At 40.5% G+C, this 16,326-nt stretch overlaps 1 protein-coding gene across 1 annotated transcript; it reads right to left on the bottom strand.

Annotated features, from left to right (window-relative positions):
- Positions 1 to 2,402: 2,402 nt before the first annotated feature.
- On the bottom strand, positions 2,403 to 16,105 carry LOC134376430 (uncharacterized). The gene is made up of 2 exons (XM_063094987.1): positions 16,101 to 16,105; positions 2,403 to 3,461 (listed from the first exon to the last, which is right to left on the bottom strand). The coding sequence occupies exons 1-2, from the start codon at positions 16,103 to 16,105 to the stop codon at positions 2,441 to 2,443; spliced, it is 1,026 nt and encodes a 341-aa protein (XP_062951057.1). The 3' UTR covers positions 2,403 to 2,440.
- Positions 16,106 to 16,326: the final 221 nt, after the last annotated feature.

Raw genomic sequence — 16,326 nt, 5'->3', positions numbered from 1 at the left:
GTCATGGCACAAGCCGGACACCGATTGGCGACTTCTTGAACGGTGGACCGGAGATTCGGGATGGAGAGGCTGGTGCGGCTCGTTAGTTGAAGGAGCTTTTCTGGTCCTAAGTGTGTTAGCTGATGTAACCGCTAAATGAATTCTTTTCCCTGGTCAGGAGTGAGCTCTCTTGGCTTGGTCCTAGCTTGAGCAGGCTCGATTGGCTCTTGAAGCTTTATAGTTTCTGCTAGCACCCTGACCGACAGGGCGGCTTGTTTTGCAGCCTCGTCGGCCCTCCGGTTCCCGGCCGCCACAGGGTTATTTCCTCTCTGGTGGCCCGGGCAGTGGATAATGGCGACCTGCTGTCCGTGTAGATGTTGATGTTTTTTCCTTCGGCTAGGCGTAATGCCTGCGTCAAGGCGATTAGCTCGGCCTTCTGGGCTGATGTCCCTTCTGGCAGGCTGCTTGCCCATACCGTCCGTTTGCCATCTACGATGGCGGCCCCTGCTCTCCGCTTACCTTCCACAATGAAGCTGCTACCGTCTGTATACCAGGCAGGCACTCCGGGCAATGGCTGGTCCTTCAGGTCCCGTCGAGTCCCAGCTTCTTCAGCAAGGATTTCTGAGCATTGGTGTACTGGGGTGGATTCTGACTCGACTGGTAGTAGGGTAGCTGGGTTCAGGACAGCAGGGGGCGCGAAAGATATCCTTTCGTTTAGCAGCAAACTCTGGTAATGAGTCATTCTGGCATTGGTCATCCACCGATTGGGGGGCTGCCGCACAATACTTTCGAGGCTGTGGGAAGCAATCACAGTCACATTTTGCCCCAAGGTTAACTTATCAGCGTCTTTGAGGAGGAGTGCCACTGCAGCAACCGCTTTTAGGCAGGTTGGCCACCCACTGGCCACTGGATCCAGTTTTTTTGATAGATAAGCTACTGGCCGTCGCCATGGTCCTAGGGTCTGAGTAAGCACTCCTCGGGCTACACCGGCTCTTTCATCTACGTATAGAGTAAATGGTTTGGTGAGGTCTGGGAGAGCCAAGGCGGGGGCAGACAGCAAGGCTTTTTTTATGTGGTCAAAAGCCTTTTGATGCTCCTCAGTCCAGGTAAAAGGAATGTTTTCCCTTGTCAGGGGGTACAAGGGTGCAGCCAGGGAAGCAAACCCAGGAATCCAGAGCCTGCAGAATCCGGCAGTACCCAGAAATTCGCGGACCTGCCTGGGGGTTGTGGGAGTAGGGATCTTCATAACTGTAGCTTTCCGGGCCGGGGTCAGCCATCTTTTTCCCTCCTTGAGCAGGTACCCCAAATAGGTGACCTCTTTCTGGCATAACTGGGCCTTTTTAGCTGATACCCGGTACCCCAACTTACTCAGTTCCTGCAAGAGCTTTTGTGTCCCTCTTTTGCAGCCTTCATATGTGGGAGCTGCCACTAGGAGGTCGTCCACATATTGGAGTAATATGACCTGGGGGTTGAGAGCCCTAAAAGGAGTTAAATCCCGGTGGAGGGCCTCGTCGAAGAGAGTGGGTGAGTTCTTGAACCCCTGTGGCAGCCGTGTCCAGGTCAGCTGACCAGCGTTACCTTTTTCTGGGTCTCTCCACTCGAACGCGAACAGTGGCTGGCTGTTGGGGTGTAGTTTGAGGCAAAAAAAGGCATCCTTGAGATCCAAGACTGAGTACCAAGTGTGACTAGGCGGAAGGGAACTCAGGAGGCTGTATGGGTTTGGGACTGAGGGATGAATGTCTTGCACCCTTTTGTTAATTTCTCTCAAGTCTTGGACTGGCCGATAGTCATTGGTCCCTGGCTTTTTTACTGGTAGCAGAGGGGTGTTCCAGGGCGACTGGCAGGGCACTAAGACCCCTAGGTCTAAGAACCTTTGGATGTGGGGTCTGATGCCTTCCCGGGCTTCTTTAGTCATTGGATACTGTCGGACGGCCACCGGTGAGGCACCCGATTTCAGCTCTACTACTACTGGTGGGACGTTATTGGCCAGTCCCATACCTGTCTTTTCTGCCCATACGGTGGGAAAAAGTTGGAGCCAGGATGGGTCGATGGAGGGAGAGGCCGGCTTTTCATACAGCCGGTATTCTTCTTCTAGGTTTAGGACCAAGCACATGGTAGAGTGATCTCCCCATGTTACTTGTGGGCCCTCTGTAGAAAACTGGATTTGGGCCTTTAGTTTGGTCAGAATGTCCCGGCCCAACAGAGGAGCAGGGCACTCAGGTATGACCAAAAAGGAATGGGTCACTTGTTTATGTCCAACCTTTAAAAGTCTTTGTGTGGTCCAGGGGTAGACTTTGCTGCCGGTTGCTCCTACTACGACTGTCCGCCTGGACCCTACCTTCCCCATGGGTTGGGTCAACACCGAATGTTCAGCCCCGGTATCGACCAGAAACTCGATGGGGGTCCCCTCCACTGTCAATGTTACCCTAGGTTCGGGGAGGGGGTCCGAACCTTGACTCCCCTAGTCGTCTAGGGATAGAACCCTAGCTTTTTTGTCGTTTTTCTTTTTTCGGGGGCATTCCCTTGCCCAGTGGCCTTTCTCTTTGCAGTAGGCGCACTGGTCCCTGTCGAGAGGAGGCCTTTTGTCCCTAGGTGTCGGTCTTGCCCGGTTGCTCAGGGTCCCTTTCTGCTTATCTGTAAACCCTTTATCACTTACTACTGTGGCCAAAATCCTAGTTAAATTTTTTTCTTGGCGTTTATCACGCCGTCTCTCTCTCTCTTCTGTCTCTTTTTTTTCTCTTTCCTGTCTTTCTTCTTCTGTTTCTCTCTTGTGGTACACCTTTTCTGCCTCCTTTACTAAGTCTTGTAAGGAAAAGTCTTGGAGCCCCTCTAGTCTTTGTAACTTTTTCTTGATATCTGGGGCTGACTGGCCGATAAAGGCCATGGCAACTGCCGCCTGCTGTCCCTCAGAAGAGGGGTCAAACGGAGTGTATCTCCTATATGCCTCCATCAGGCGTTCCAAGAAAACCGAGGGGGGTTCTACCGGTCCCTGCAAGACCTCTCTTACCTTAGCCAAATTGGTGGGGCGCCGGGCTGCCCCTTTGAGACCTGCCACTAGAGTCCGGCGGTAGACCAGAAGACGCTCCCTACCTTCGGCCGTGTTGTAATCCCATTGAGGTCGATTGAGGGGGAAGGCCTCATTAATGAGGTTCTCGAGTTGTGTAGGGGCCCCGTTGTCCCCGAGAACGTTCTTGCGGGCCTCCAGAAGAATCCTTTCTCGCTCTTCAGTGGTGAAGAGGATCTGGAGTAGCTGTTGGCAATCGTCCCAAGTGGGCTGGTGAGAGAACATAAGGGACTCAAGAAGTCCCGTGAGTCCTGCTGGTTTTTCAGAAAAAGAAGGATGGTTAGATTTCCAATTATAAAGATCTGCTGAGGAAAAAGGCCAATATTGTAGAGGAACTAGGCCGTTGGGCTCGGCTGGGGGTCCTATGGCTCGGAGGGGTAAAATCACAGTGGAGTCAGGACCTGAGTCGTCTGCCGGACTGCGGGCACAGCGACTCCTGGTCCTAGCGGCTGGTCCCTCAGGATCGGAACTATCGGGCGCCTGGCCCGGCACCGGTCCGATCGCCTGAGGGGCCAGAGGAGGCGGCAGGGCCGCCGGGTAGGGCGGGGGCTCAGAGAGAAGGAGCGAGTCGTCTGGTGTCGGGAGGACGGGGGGTTGGGGAGGGGCGGAAGGCTTCCTTGTAGGTGGCCTTTGAGTATTTTCTGATCCCGAAACAACAGCGACTTTGCTGGAGGGTGGCACCCAGGGAGGGGGATTCTGGGCGAGGTCTTGCCATACCACGACATAGGCAACCTGGTCCGGGTGTCCTCCGGTCTCCTGAAAAACAATCTTTTTAACTGCAAAAATGACAGTAAGATCAAAGGTTCCCTCTGGCGGCCAACCTACGCCGAATGTGGCCCACTCAGACGAACAGAAAGTCTGCCATTTTCCTTTTTTGATCTCCATGGACAGATTGTGAGCCCTGGCTTTGACATCTTTCCAATGATCTAGAGTAAGGGAGAGGGGCGTAAGGGCACTTTGCCCCATCTCGAAAATTTCCAATAGGGGAACGACGACGCAAAGACCTATCACAACTAAGACAAAAAGAAACCAGAAACGGCGACGAGACCGAGTGCCGTAGAAATAGAAGAAAGAGTCCGATGGCAGAGCGCGCCTCCCGAGACGCGGTGAGACCAAAACACAATAATCCTCTGCCAAGGGGTCCACCAGGCGTCCCTGGTCCTCCCCTGATCCTGGGACGTCTCCCAGGATTGCCGGGTGGCGAGCCCCCGAACACGTCTGTTCGCTACCCGCACTTCGCTCCCAGAGCGACTAACCCGGAACAAACTGAAACCAAAATGCGCGCGCTCAGAAAAGACAGTCGAAATCACTGAGTCAGACACAGAGACGAGACACAGAAACGAGACACAGAACGACTGCTGGCCAGCTTACCTCCCGTTGGTGGGTCGGTGGTCCCTGGGTGGGGGTCTCCGATCCCGGACGAGCCCCCAAATGAAAGACTCCCGCAGTGGGTAGTCAGTCAGTTCAGGGAGACCCTCCCAAGGAACAGCGAGACCACGGCTTCGGATGCAAAAACAAGAGGTTTATTGAACACACAGGTACCCGGGCGACTCAGTCTTTCGAAAGACTGGCGCGCCGAGTAGAGCTCCTGGGTCCTTTTTATAGCAAAAAGCGCGGGTACAGAAGCGAGAAGCAAGGTAATTGGTTAGTTTAAATCAAGCCAGGGGTGAACTTCGGTCAAGTGGGAGTCCTTGAAACAGCTGAGGGGCACTCTTGAAACTTTAACTGACTTGTCTATTTCTGGGAACTATCCGCCCTTTGCCTCGGGCCGGGGCCCAGGTGCATAACCACAGATATCCTGTTTGACTCTGTTCCCCTTGTTTCTTAACTTGACTTTTTGGCTGTATTTTCCCTATACCCTTGTAAAAAGCACTTCCTTCACTTCCTTCCTTCCTTCCTTCCTTCCTTCCTTCCTTCCTTCCTTCCCTCCCTCCCTCCCTCCCTCCCTCCTTCCTTCCTTCCTTCCTTTCTTCCTTCCCTCCTTCTTAGCACCCAGTTATGTTTGAGAACATGAAGTATTTATCTTTCCTAGTCTGGCTTATTTCACTTAACATAACTTTCTCCAGACTCATCCATGTTGCTGCAAATGGCAGAAATACGTTCTTTTTTATGGCTGGGTAGTGTTCCATTGTGTATATATACCTCATTTTCCTTATGCAGTCATCTGTTGATGGACACTTAGGTTGGTTCCATATTTTAGCTACTGCAAATAGAGCTGTGATGAACATGGGAGTGCAGGTAACCCTTCAACATGATGATGTCTATTCCTTTGGATACCCAGTAGTGGGATTGCTGGATCACATAGTAGTTCGATCTGTAATTATTTGAGGAACCTCCATACTGTTTTCTATATATGACTGTGCTAATTTACAGTCCCACCAACAGTGTAGAAGAGTTCCCCTTTCCCCACATCCTCACCAGCATTTGCTATCCTTGGTCTTTTTAATAATGGCCAGTCTAACTGGGATGAGATGATATCTCAATGTGGTTTTGATTTGTATTTCTCTGATGATTAGTGAGGCTGAGCATTTTTTCATGTACCTGTTGGCCACTTGTATGTCTTCTTTTGAAAAATGTCTATGAATCTCCTTTGCCCATTTTTTATTGGATTTTTTGGGTTTTTTTTATTCTATGTTTGTTTGAGTTCTTTATATATTCTAGATATTAATCCCTTGTCAGATGTATAGTTTGCAATTATTTTCTGTAGGTTGTCTTTCTGCTCTGTTGATTGTTTCCCCACCCCACCTCACACCTTGCATGAGAGGTGGGTAGCTGAAAGGGAGGCATTGTTATAATTCTGTATTTACTAACATGAACTCTTCCTGTAAATGTATGATTTTATTAATATGGCAGAGTCACAAAAGTTTTCAGTGTCCTCATGTGTCCCAGGACTCATTTTCCTCTTCATAGTCCTTATCAAATAGAAGGTCCAGCCTCAACACTATCTATCTTATCTACAGATTGATCTATAGATCTATCGATCATCTACCTGTCCACCTATCATCTGTCTATATACCATCAGTCTATCTATCATCTGTCTACCTGTCTATCATCTATCCATCCATCATTTGTTTATCTATCATCCATTTATCTATAATTTTTCTGTGATGGATGATTTAATTCAAAGGTCTCATTTAATTTCCTTGACATGACATTGGTTATCCTAATGCTCTTTGTCAAATTTTCTTGCCTGTGAAAATCAAGGAAGAATGAATGATTATTAGACCATTCTGTCCCAGCTTGTCCCTACCATCCTTTAGCTAACTTTCCTACAATCTTCCTGTAAATTTTTGAAATTCTCACATTTTTTTCCTAGAAGGAAAAGACAAACAAATCATAAAGAAAATATAAAAAAAGAAAAAAAGAAAAAAAATCCACATGCTGCTGTGCCTTTATATGCCCATTTTCACCTATGAGATAATGCCAACCCTACAAGGTGGCCACTACCTTTTATTCAGTTATAATTTTCTATTTATTTTGAGTAAAACTCTTTCCTCAAGTAGAGGACAGAATGATTGCAATGATATCTTTCAGGTGAATACCCGCCTCTCCCTGCATACAGATCCTTGGCTTGGTCTCATGATTACGAGACTACATTAATCACACAGTAACCAATAAGACAAAAAGAATTGCACACAAACGTTGGCAGAGAACCAGACACAAGTTTAAAAGGATAGTAATTTTTACCAACTTTAAAATTTTTCCAAAAATACCTTAAGTTCTTCCCTTTAATTATTTAGTATAAGAAATATTTAATATTAAAATGACATATTTAATACTATGATTTTTACTTTCCAAATTTATTCAATGCTAAGTAATAAAAAAAGAACTATTTTTGTATAGATTTAGATGCATGTTTTTTCTCAAGACAGAGTGGCATTTGACAGATTTTAAATCAACTCTTTGTCACTGCCTGCCTAGAGTAATTGAGTTAAAAATAGCTAATGATAGAGTTAGAAAAGATAATGGAACTAACTCCCATATTTCCATTTTAATTAGATTTTAACTTAGTCATTCCTCGCCTTCTCTATTTGAGGTATTTAAAATTTCAAGAGCAGCCTCTGCTAAATAAATGAACAGTAAAATCAAATGAGAAATCCAAAGCCTCATGTTTTCATCCTTAGCTATGATATGTCATCATGCATTAAAGCCATAATCTATGAGTAAACATTAAATTAAATGCAAGAGAATGAAATCACAATGGTTTATTAATGATTTAAAATATTTATCTGATAAACTCAAAAACATCTAAAACAAGGTATTTTAAAGTATCTTTTTTGTTGTTGTTGACAGGAAGGGCAAATCGAAATCTACTAGGGGAGGAAAGCACTAATAATTGCAAAGGCTCTTTTTATTTGTGATATAATCAGTTCTGCAGACATAAGAGATAACAACTGAGAGATAATGGCTACAAATAAGTTTCTCTTGAAGAGAAATGTTTGACTGTGAACTGAAATTGTCTCATGAAAACTAAACTGGAGTATTTGGAAGTGAATTTGCAACTGAAAAACCATTATTTGGTTTCTTCTTTAAAATGTCACTGATTTTTACCAATAGTTTGTGCTTTTATTTCCTCCAGTCTGTCCCTAAACATAGACAAGGAAAACAACATCCATTGTTCAATATCACTAATTTGACCACCTAAAATACAGTTATTAAAACAGCTACAAAAAGTGCAAAGGTTTTATAAATCAATTAAAATGATGCCATTGACAAGGTATGGTGCCTTTTGTACCACAATAAATTCTCTTTATTTTTCTTTTGTTCTTGTGTTTGCGTATGTGAAATTCTACACCATGTTCTGTGGAATTCTCAGAATAGAAATCTGAAGACCTGAGTTTTTCCCCCTCTCTAATACTCTTTTGCTTAGGATTCTCTCGTTCTCAAACAAATTGTGAGTTTCTAATTTTCTGATTCTAACTATGCAAGATATAAACAATTCAACTAGACATTAATTACAATTTTTCCGAAATAATAAACACACGCAAACTTTTTTTACTCGTGCTATTTGCAAATGAAAAGTAGGTGGGATATGGTGAGTTGTTTTTTCTTCTTGAAGATGGAAATTGTATATTTCAAAAAAACGGAAAAAGATGTGGAAATTGTTTATCTCCAAACATGAGCATTCTTTACTAAATTTCAATCAGAGGAATAAGAGTAACAAAGCTAAGGCACAGTAATAGGAAACTCCAAATTTTCCTTCTAAATAATACCTTCTCCTTCTGTATTTCTACATTTTAGCTTTCTATAAAAACAGAAGTTTCTCCCAACATAATGCCTCTAGATTAATCAATTAAAATATCAAAAGCATTCCATTTGTTCTTCAAAACACTGAATTTGCAGTTTAGATAGTTTTCCACCAAGTGGAAGTTGTATAATAAGAAAAAGCAAATTTTTCTTCTCTTACTATACTCTCATATCCAATTCTTCTGGTCACCAAAACGTGTGTCTGTAGTTTTCCCTCAATAAGCAATTCTCTGTCATTGGCTGAGTGTCCTATGATGTGATTCATTTTTGACACTGATTGGAATTAGTAGAGACTTCTCAGGTTAAGGTCTTAGTGCCACAAAACTGCCTGCACTTCAGATACCATTCACAGTTAATAAGTTCTCAGGGTATTCAATTCTGTTCAACTTGGTCACAAATTGGAGGTTCCCATAACCCTCTTCTCAGGTTCAACTCGCTAGAGTGATTCACAGAAACTAGAAAAACAGTTCACTTTTATTGCCAATTTATGACAAAGTATCTTTTAAAGGGTCAAAATGAATAGCAAGATGAAGAGACACACAGGGCAAGACTCGGAAGGGTCCCGAGTGCCAGAGCTTCTGTCCAGTGGAGTTGGAGTGTGCCATCCTCCTGGTACATGAATGTGTTCACCGAACTGTAAACTCTTGGAACCTAAACCTCATAGTTCAGGGATTTTATGGAAGTTTAATCATGTAGGCCTGATCAATTAACTCGATCTCCAGCCCTTCTCCACTTCTTGGAGGATGAAGGGTAGGAATGGAATTGAAAATTTCAAACTAATCATGGTTTTAATCATGGTTTGATCTTCCTGATGACCAGCCCCCATACAGAAGGCCACCAAGAGTTACCTTAGTAGAACAAAAGATTACTCTTAAGACTCAAGAAATTCCAAGGGGTTAGGAACTCTGTGTCAGGAACCAAGGTCAAAGACCAAATATTAGAACAAATCATGATCTTTGCACCCATATCACTTAAAAAATTACACAGGGTTTTAGAAGCTCTGTGCTAGGAATTAAGGATGAAGACCAAAATATGCATTTCTTATTATAAATCACAATATCTCAACAGTACAATCTAAAGTCATATGATTTTGAATGGGAAGGCATCAATTTGTCCAGATATCTAAAAAAGATTTTATATAAACCTTAAACTATTTATAATTATATATTATTTACTCATCAAAGCAGAGAATATTATGCACTCATTATAAAGTAGCTCTCTGACTTTGAGAAGGATCAGGAAAATCTCTAGTTTCCCAAATATCACATGAACTTAATTTTCTCAACTTGTTGAATGTGCACCAGTTTCCCAGTGATGAATCACAACATGTGTGTTCACAGGGGCCTACATCTTATGGAACATGAAAAGAAATTTGCAGGTACATTCTGCAGAAGGCCTCACAATTACTTGGCCAATTTTAATGACCTTGGGAAGAAAAAGGGATTAGGCATAACTCAGTCAAAATAAAATACAGTGAAATTGTTTATTTTAAAATACCAATTCTAGTAGTGGAAGCTGGACATTGATAGTTACAATATTCATTTTGGCAATATCATGTGTTTACTAAGGAGATGAACAAATCATAAAACCATTTTCCTAATGAATTCAAATTCCATTCAGAGCTAAATTTGTTTTTATGCTCCCTGCTTTTTTCACAAATACAAAAAAGATTTCTTGTTTAGACCCTGCATGTCTCTTTTTTGTTGTTATTGTCGTTTGTTTGCTTTTTAAAAAATAATTTTGTTACATATTGCCAATGGAAAAGTTAGGCACAAATGCCTTCCAGAAGACTTGAGTGCCTTTTATAAAAATATCTCTTTAAGGAAAAAAAAAAGTATTTAAAATGAAATGAATATATGGAGAAATTTAGCATGCAGCTGATGCAAGGCAGAATGAAAGATCCTTGCCATGCTCAGGGAAAGGAACAGAGACCCGAGGGACAGTCTTAGAAGCCACAGCAGATGGCCCTGTTAAGCCAGAGAAGCCAATTAAGATTGTATTTGGAGCACTCTGTTACCCCTGGAGGACAGAAAAAAAAAAAAAAAAGAAAAGGAAAGAAAGAAAGTAGGAGGACCTGCATTTAGTAACTGTTCAGATGGCAAAGCTATGAGAAGTATGTCCCTGGGAATGAGATGTTTTTCGTTTGGACACTGCCTTTCATGCATTGTGATCAGTATTCAGGGATTCTCAACGATGCTGCGTATTATTTCTATGTTTCAAAGGAGTACAAGTGAAGCCTGATTCCCTGTTGCTGAGTTTGTATTTAGTTCTCATTTACTCCCTAGGACACATGTCTTTATAGCAGCCCTGATATTAGGACTCCTCTAGAACAGCCCCACAGGAACAGGAACAGGACAGAGCAAGTCACCAAAGAGATTTAAGCTTCTTAGAATTGGGTTGAATTGATGTTGGGAAAAAGCACTGTTTCTAAATATCACTAGTCTCTCTAAGCTACTTAGGGAGCTACAGCCGTTCCCTAAAAGTATTTGTATTTGAGAAAAAGGAAAGAATTTTTAAAAAACCCCAAACTTGAAATTGCTTTGAATATGCCCTATATATAATTACAGACAGACGTAAAATAATCTGACTTTGTTTGGGGGTGAGGGGAGGAGATATTGGTAAATAGTTGAAGTTAAGCCTTGCTCAGTTACATTTTCAGAGAAAACAAGATGCTTTTTTGTACCCCCAAAACTTCCTCATCTAATCCTTTGGCAGTAATTATAATTCTCATATACTCATTCCCATGACTTAAGGCACTAAACATTACCACTAAAATTTGAATGTCATTTGGGAAGGTTATTTCAAATTGATTAGCTGATCACTTGGTAAAAAGGGATAATATTTGTTTAACTCTACTCATCAGACACTATGCTAGATATTTTCAAAGTTATCTTCTTTAATTCTAATAACTCATATAGAGTAGATATTTTTATTTTCAATTTAAGGCTGAGGAAACTGAGGATCAGTGAGGTTAAATAATATGTCATATTTACACTGCTAGTAGATTAATGAGAACATTATATTCAGTCTGAATCCAAATAGATTGGGTACTTTTTACCACGTTGCCTCTTAGCAGAGTACTTGGGAAAAAAAGGTTGGGGTAACTATGTTTTAATGATAGCAAGGCTGCATGTGTCAAGAAATGCTAAAAAGTAGCATTATGGAGCAGTAATGAGAAAATCTTTAGTAGTTTTCAGGGAGGTGGTAGAGGGAAAAGAATGTTCAACAGAGGTGATGTGTGAGCATGTGCTTTAGGCGTGTGTGAAGGGGTGGAGTTAGGTTTCACAGATTTTTTTTTTTCTTTTCCCTAAGGTGTTGATATTATTGAATGAGTTTTAGGACTAGCAATATAATCAAGGCTTCATGCTGCTAACTGAGAACCATTAGCCCATTAGCTCAAACTCCTAAAGTCTGGTTGGTGAGTACAGCCTATGAGGATTTGTCCCAAATGAATGGAAGAAGTTCTTAATTCCGAGTCATAAGACAGAAACCCAATCCCTCTACACAAATCCTTTATAAGCCACATGATTTAGGGCAAATACCTATACTTCTTGGCTTATGTTTCCTCCTCTATATAGGAAGTTGATTATGTTAAAACAGTCCTTTAAATTTGTTTCTTTTTTTTTTCCCGATACAGCATTTATTTGAAGATGTGTGAATCCACACCACAAATAAAACACATATAAATGGAATTGTTCTGATTAAAGAAGGGGTTTAGGTAGAGCTATAGAATCTCTCCTGTAGATACCAAGGATTATGTGGACTACATTTTATAAGCCACTGGATCCCTAATGTCACTTTCAACTCTAGAAAAGATACTGAGCAATTACAATTCCTTACTGAAGTCTAAAAGCTCCTTAATATTCTCCAAAACAGAAATGAACTCAGTCCATCCTATCATGTTCTTTTTCAATTAAAATGATTGTAAATGATCATATATCTGACTTAAGATGAACAATTGGTCTGAACACTTGAGGGGAAAAGGCGATTGAAACACTCTCTAGTGAGGATTTGCTCCACCTCCTCAGCTCCAGCATGCTGGTTTTTGGTAGTAATGAGTAATGTGATTCTTCAAGAGACGTTTCTGTGAATTTTTCTTATTTTCAAATATTGATAATTCATTAATTATTTTTCAAATTCTATCTGGAACAAACAGATGTAATCTTAGGGTTTCCAGTTTGTGACGATTATACATCAAATTTCCTTAAAACAATAACAATATGGTACAAAATAGAAGAAACTAGTATTACTACCCTCATAGGTTGCATTATTCAATTCCCACTTCAGCACAGGGCCGTAGGCAGAATAGACCTTCATCTCATTGCAAGTTTCCTCTGAATGCCATGCAATTTTCAGATGGGGATTGGGATGAGTCTGCAGTTTTTTATGGAGTCTCTAGAGACCTCCAGTTCTTTCAACTGGGAGTAGATCCACCATCCCAAGTCAACTGCAGTCCGTGGCAGCAGTTGCTGAAGAAAGTGTCATGAAAAAACATTTTCTGTTTCTTCTCTGTTGACTTCCCCCTTTGCTAGTTCTTTAAATCCACTCTGTGCTGTGCCAAGAAAATGCCATCTGCCTCCTACACAAAAGGCAACAGTTTCCAACATAAGTAAGCAGTTTTACAACCCTGGTAGGAATTTCTGGAAATAAAACTGCGGTTAAATGGAAAGAATCCACAGCATACATCTTGACATTCCTTTTTAGTTGATTCTTTTGTGTATTCCTGCTTCCTTAAAACCATTTCTTCTTAAGCCAAAAAGAGCTTTAGGATCATTATCTCTTCCTGAGCATGAAAACATGGTCTTAAAATTAAATTGGTATCAACACTTTTATTTACTCTAAATGACCATGTGTATGACTGGGGCAGAACACCAAGGAGGCTCATAAAACAACATACTTCTTCAAATTTCATGCTCTCAATTACTTTCTCAGATTTTCAAAAAAGATTTTTTTTTTTTTACAAGAATTAACCTCTTACAGATACTTGCAAGGAATAATTCCAAACTTCCACAAATGTTTCAGAAGTGGGCTAACACTTCCATGGTGAGAAGCGGATAATGACAAAGGTAGACTCCTGCATAAGTACTAATTTGATGTAAACTACGTAACCTCATTGAGCCTCAGCTACATCATCTGTAAAGTGGGTGATTTTTCAGATTAGATGAAATAATTGTATCACAGGGTGGTGCCTTTATTGGGTGGTTTCCTGCATTAATGATATACGGCAAGTATAATTCCAGGTACAGAATAGATATCCAGTTCTCTATACCACTTCTTTCAGGTGTCATTGACTTGCTTTGTGATCCCAAATTAAACAATGAATTTTTGCATACTTTACTCATTTGTAAAATGATAGCTATAATGGTTTCATATAGACACACACAGACACACATACAAACACATATATATTTATCTTTCCTGTAATATGGGGTTCCCTTAAGAATTAACAGGATCACAGAGGTAACAGCATCATAAAATTAGTAAAATAATCTACATATGTAGAGTGAAATTATTACTTATCATACTGAAATAAATGCTTAAGATTTGGCTTAGCAAAAGATAAGATAATGCTGGAGGTGTTAAGCAAAGGTCACATAATGAAGGGCTTGATAAAACATGGTGAAAAAGTTATAAAATAGCTAGGTTGTATTAATGTCAATTTCCTGCTTGTGATGTTGTGCTATAGTTATGTTGTAAGTTTCCATTGAGGGAAAATCAGTAAAGTCTACACAGGATCTCTCTTTACTTCTTTTACTAATTTTTATAAATTTTATTAATTGTTCTCAATTATCTCAGGTTAAAAAATTGTTAATGCACAGAATTATAAATACTTCATGGTCTCACTCATATGTGAAAGTGACAAAGTTGATCTTATAGAAGTAGAGAGTAGAATAGTGGTTACCAGAGTCTGGGAAGAGTGAGGGGAATGGGTGATATGGAGAGGTTAGTTAAGGTGTACAAAATTACAGCTAGATTGGAGAAATAAATTCTAGTGTTGTATAGTACTGTAGGGTGACTATAGTTAACAACAACTTATTGTAAAATTTCAAATAGCTAGAAGAGAAAAGTTTAAATATTCCTGACCCAAAGACATAATAAATGTTTGAGGTGACGGGTTTGCTAATTACTCTGATTTGATCATTACACATTGTGTACACATATGGAAACATCACACTGTACCCCATAAATTATGCAAAATTATTATGTCGATTAGAAATAAATTTTTAAAAGATTTACAATTTGCATTCCTGACTCCTGAGACGATGTTTCTGAGATAAAGAAAGATGGCACAGAGCACTTTCAAAGCAAATAGAAACAAGGAAAAAAAATCTGTATTGTCCAATAAGGTGGGGGAAAGGATGACAATGAAAGGGTTATCATGAGCAATTCTATGAAGGTAGAATGCTTAAGACAAGAATTTATTTGGTATGTAAATACTTCCATCCAGGTAATCTGGTTGGACAAATAAGCCTGTGATTGGGTCACAAGTTTCTGGTTAAAGTTGGAAGATAGTTGTGTCTGTGAGACAAAACCAGGCAAAAGTCCAAGAGGAAGAGTCAGAGGCAATGAGCTAAAACTCAGCCCCACCACCAAAGAAAATGGGAGACAGAGGCAATAAGAGCTGGCAGACAGGCAGGAAAAACAACTCCAAGTGAAATTAGAATGATAAGAAGATGATCTGAGAATGGTTTTGGAGCAGCTGCTTCTCCTCTTGAACGGAAAATAAGTAAATAATAATGGAAAATAGTAAATAAGCATGGGAAGCTGTCTAAAAATATGCCCTACAGAAGGAGGAGGTGAGGGCCAAATAGTTTCAATTTGATCCAATTATGTTATAGTAATGGATATTCTCATCTACTGAGCAAGAGCACAGAAGGATGCAAACTGCTAAGAAAAGAGACACTGACTGATACCTTAGAAAGGGTGGGCTGAGCTAGGTTAGAGATTACTATCAGGTACAAAAAAGAAAAAAAGAATTCATACTTGCTCTTCCTGCAGTCATGTACTCAATAAGCTGCTACCCTATCCCAGGAACTATGCTTTCCATTGGGTACAAAGTAGTAAACAATTAAGAAAGGAAGAAAAAAAGAAAAAAGACCGCAATAAAACATTGAACTTTCAGAAGGAGAGAACAGATTTAGAGGTGAGAGGCAGCGGGGTTAGGGAATAATCAGATAAGGGACACCAAGAATAGTTACAATTTGTAACGATGAACATGCTAATAATATTGACTTGATCATCACATTCTGTACACAAATACTGACAGTCAACTCTGTACCCCGTAAGTATGTATAATCAAGAATAAGTGAATAAATAATCTTTTTAGGAAAAAGAAAGTAGTGAGCAATTTGACAAAGTCTTTAGTTCCATGTAGCTTACATTTACTGGAAGAAAAGAGATAATAAATGATGAAGAGAAAAATATAGTAGAATAAGGGGGATGAGAGGCTCTGGAGCCATGTGGGTGGAGGTGTTACTTTTTACTCATTATAAAGGTCTTTCTGATGAGGTGATACCCAAGCACAATGTTAAGGTAACACTTGAGTGGGCCCAATAGAAGTAGGAGACTTCATCAGTTACATGAATCCATAAGAATAACCGAGATTTGAAAACATATATATATACATATATATATACATACATATATGTATGTATATATATATATCTTGTGGATAGAATCCTGTTTCGTAAGCTTCAATACCGTGATTTGAAAATTTCTCCCTTGGGTCTTTGAGAACAGGATGCTAAATGGTATTGCAGAAAATGTCTTTCCATAAGCTTATTTAATACAAATCTTTCTTGAAACACACCTCATTGTGCGACAATAGGTGTAACACTATTGTTTTTAATATTTATTAGGGCAAAAAAATGCAGTTCAAATATATAGCTTTCATTATTTTAACTTGATCCAAGTTGAAATTTAGAGATTGTGGAAAAATTTACAGACAATAATCATTTCCCATAATTATGGTATGGGCAATGCTTCTGAACTGTTATCCTAATGAGAGGCAGAGAAAAATTGTGACCATTTTTTGA

Source organism: Cynocephalus volans, chromosome 4 (genome assembly GCF_027409185.1).
Source record: "Cynocephalus volans isolate mCynVol1 chromosome 4, mCynVol1.pri, whole genome shotgun sequence".
Taxonomy (NCBI): Eukaryota; Metazoa; Chordata; class Mammalia; order Dermoptera; family Cynocephalidae; genus Cynocephalus; species Cynocephalus volans.
The sequence above is the reverse complement of the archived record's forward strand: the minus strand, read 5'-3'. Positions and strand labels throughout refer to the sequence as shown.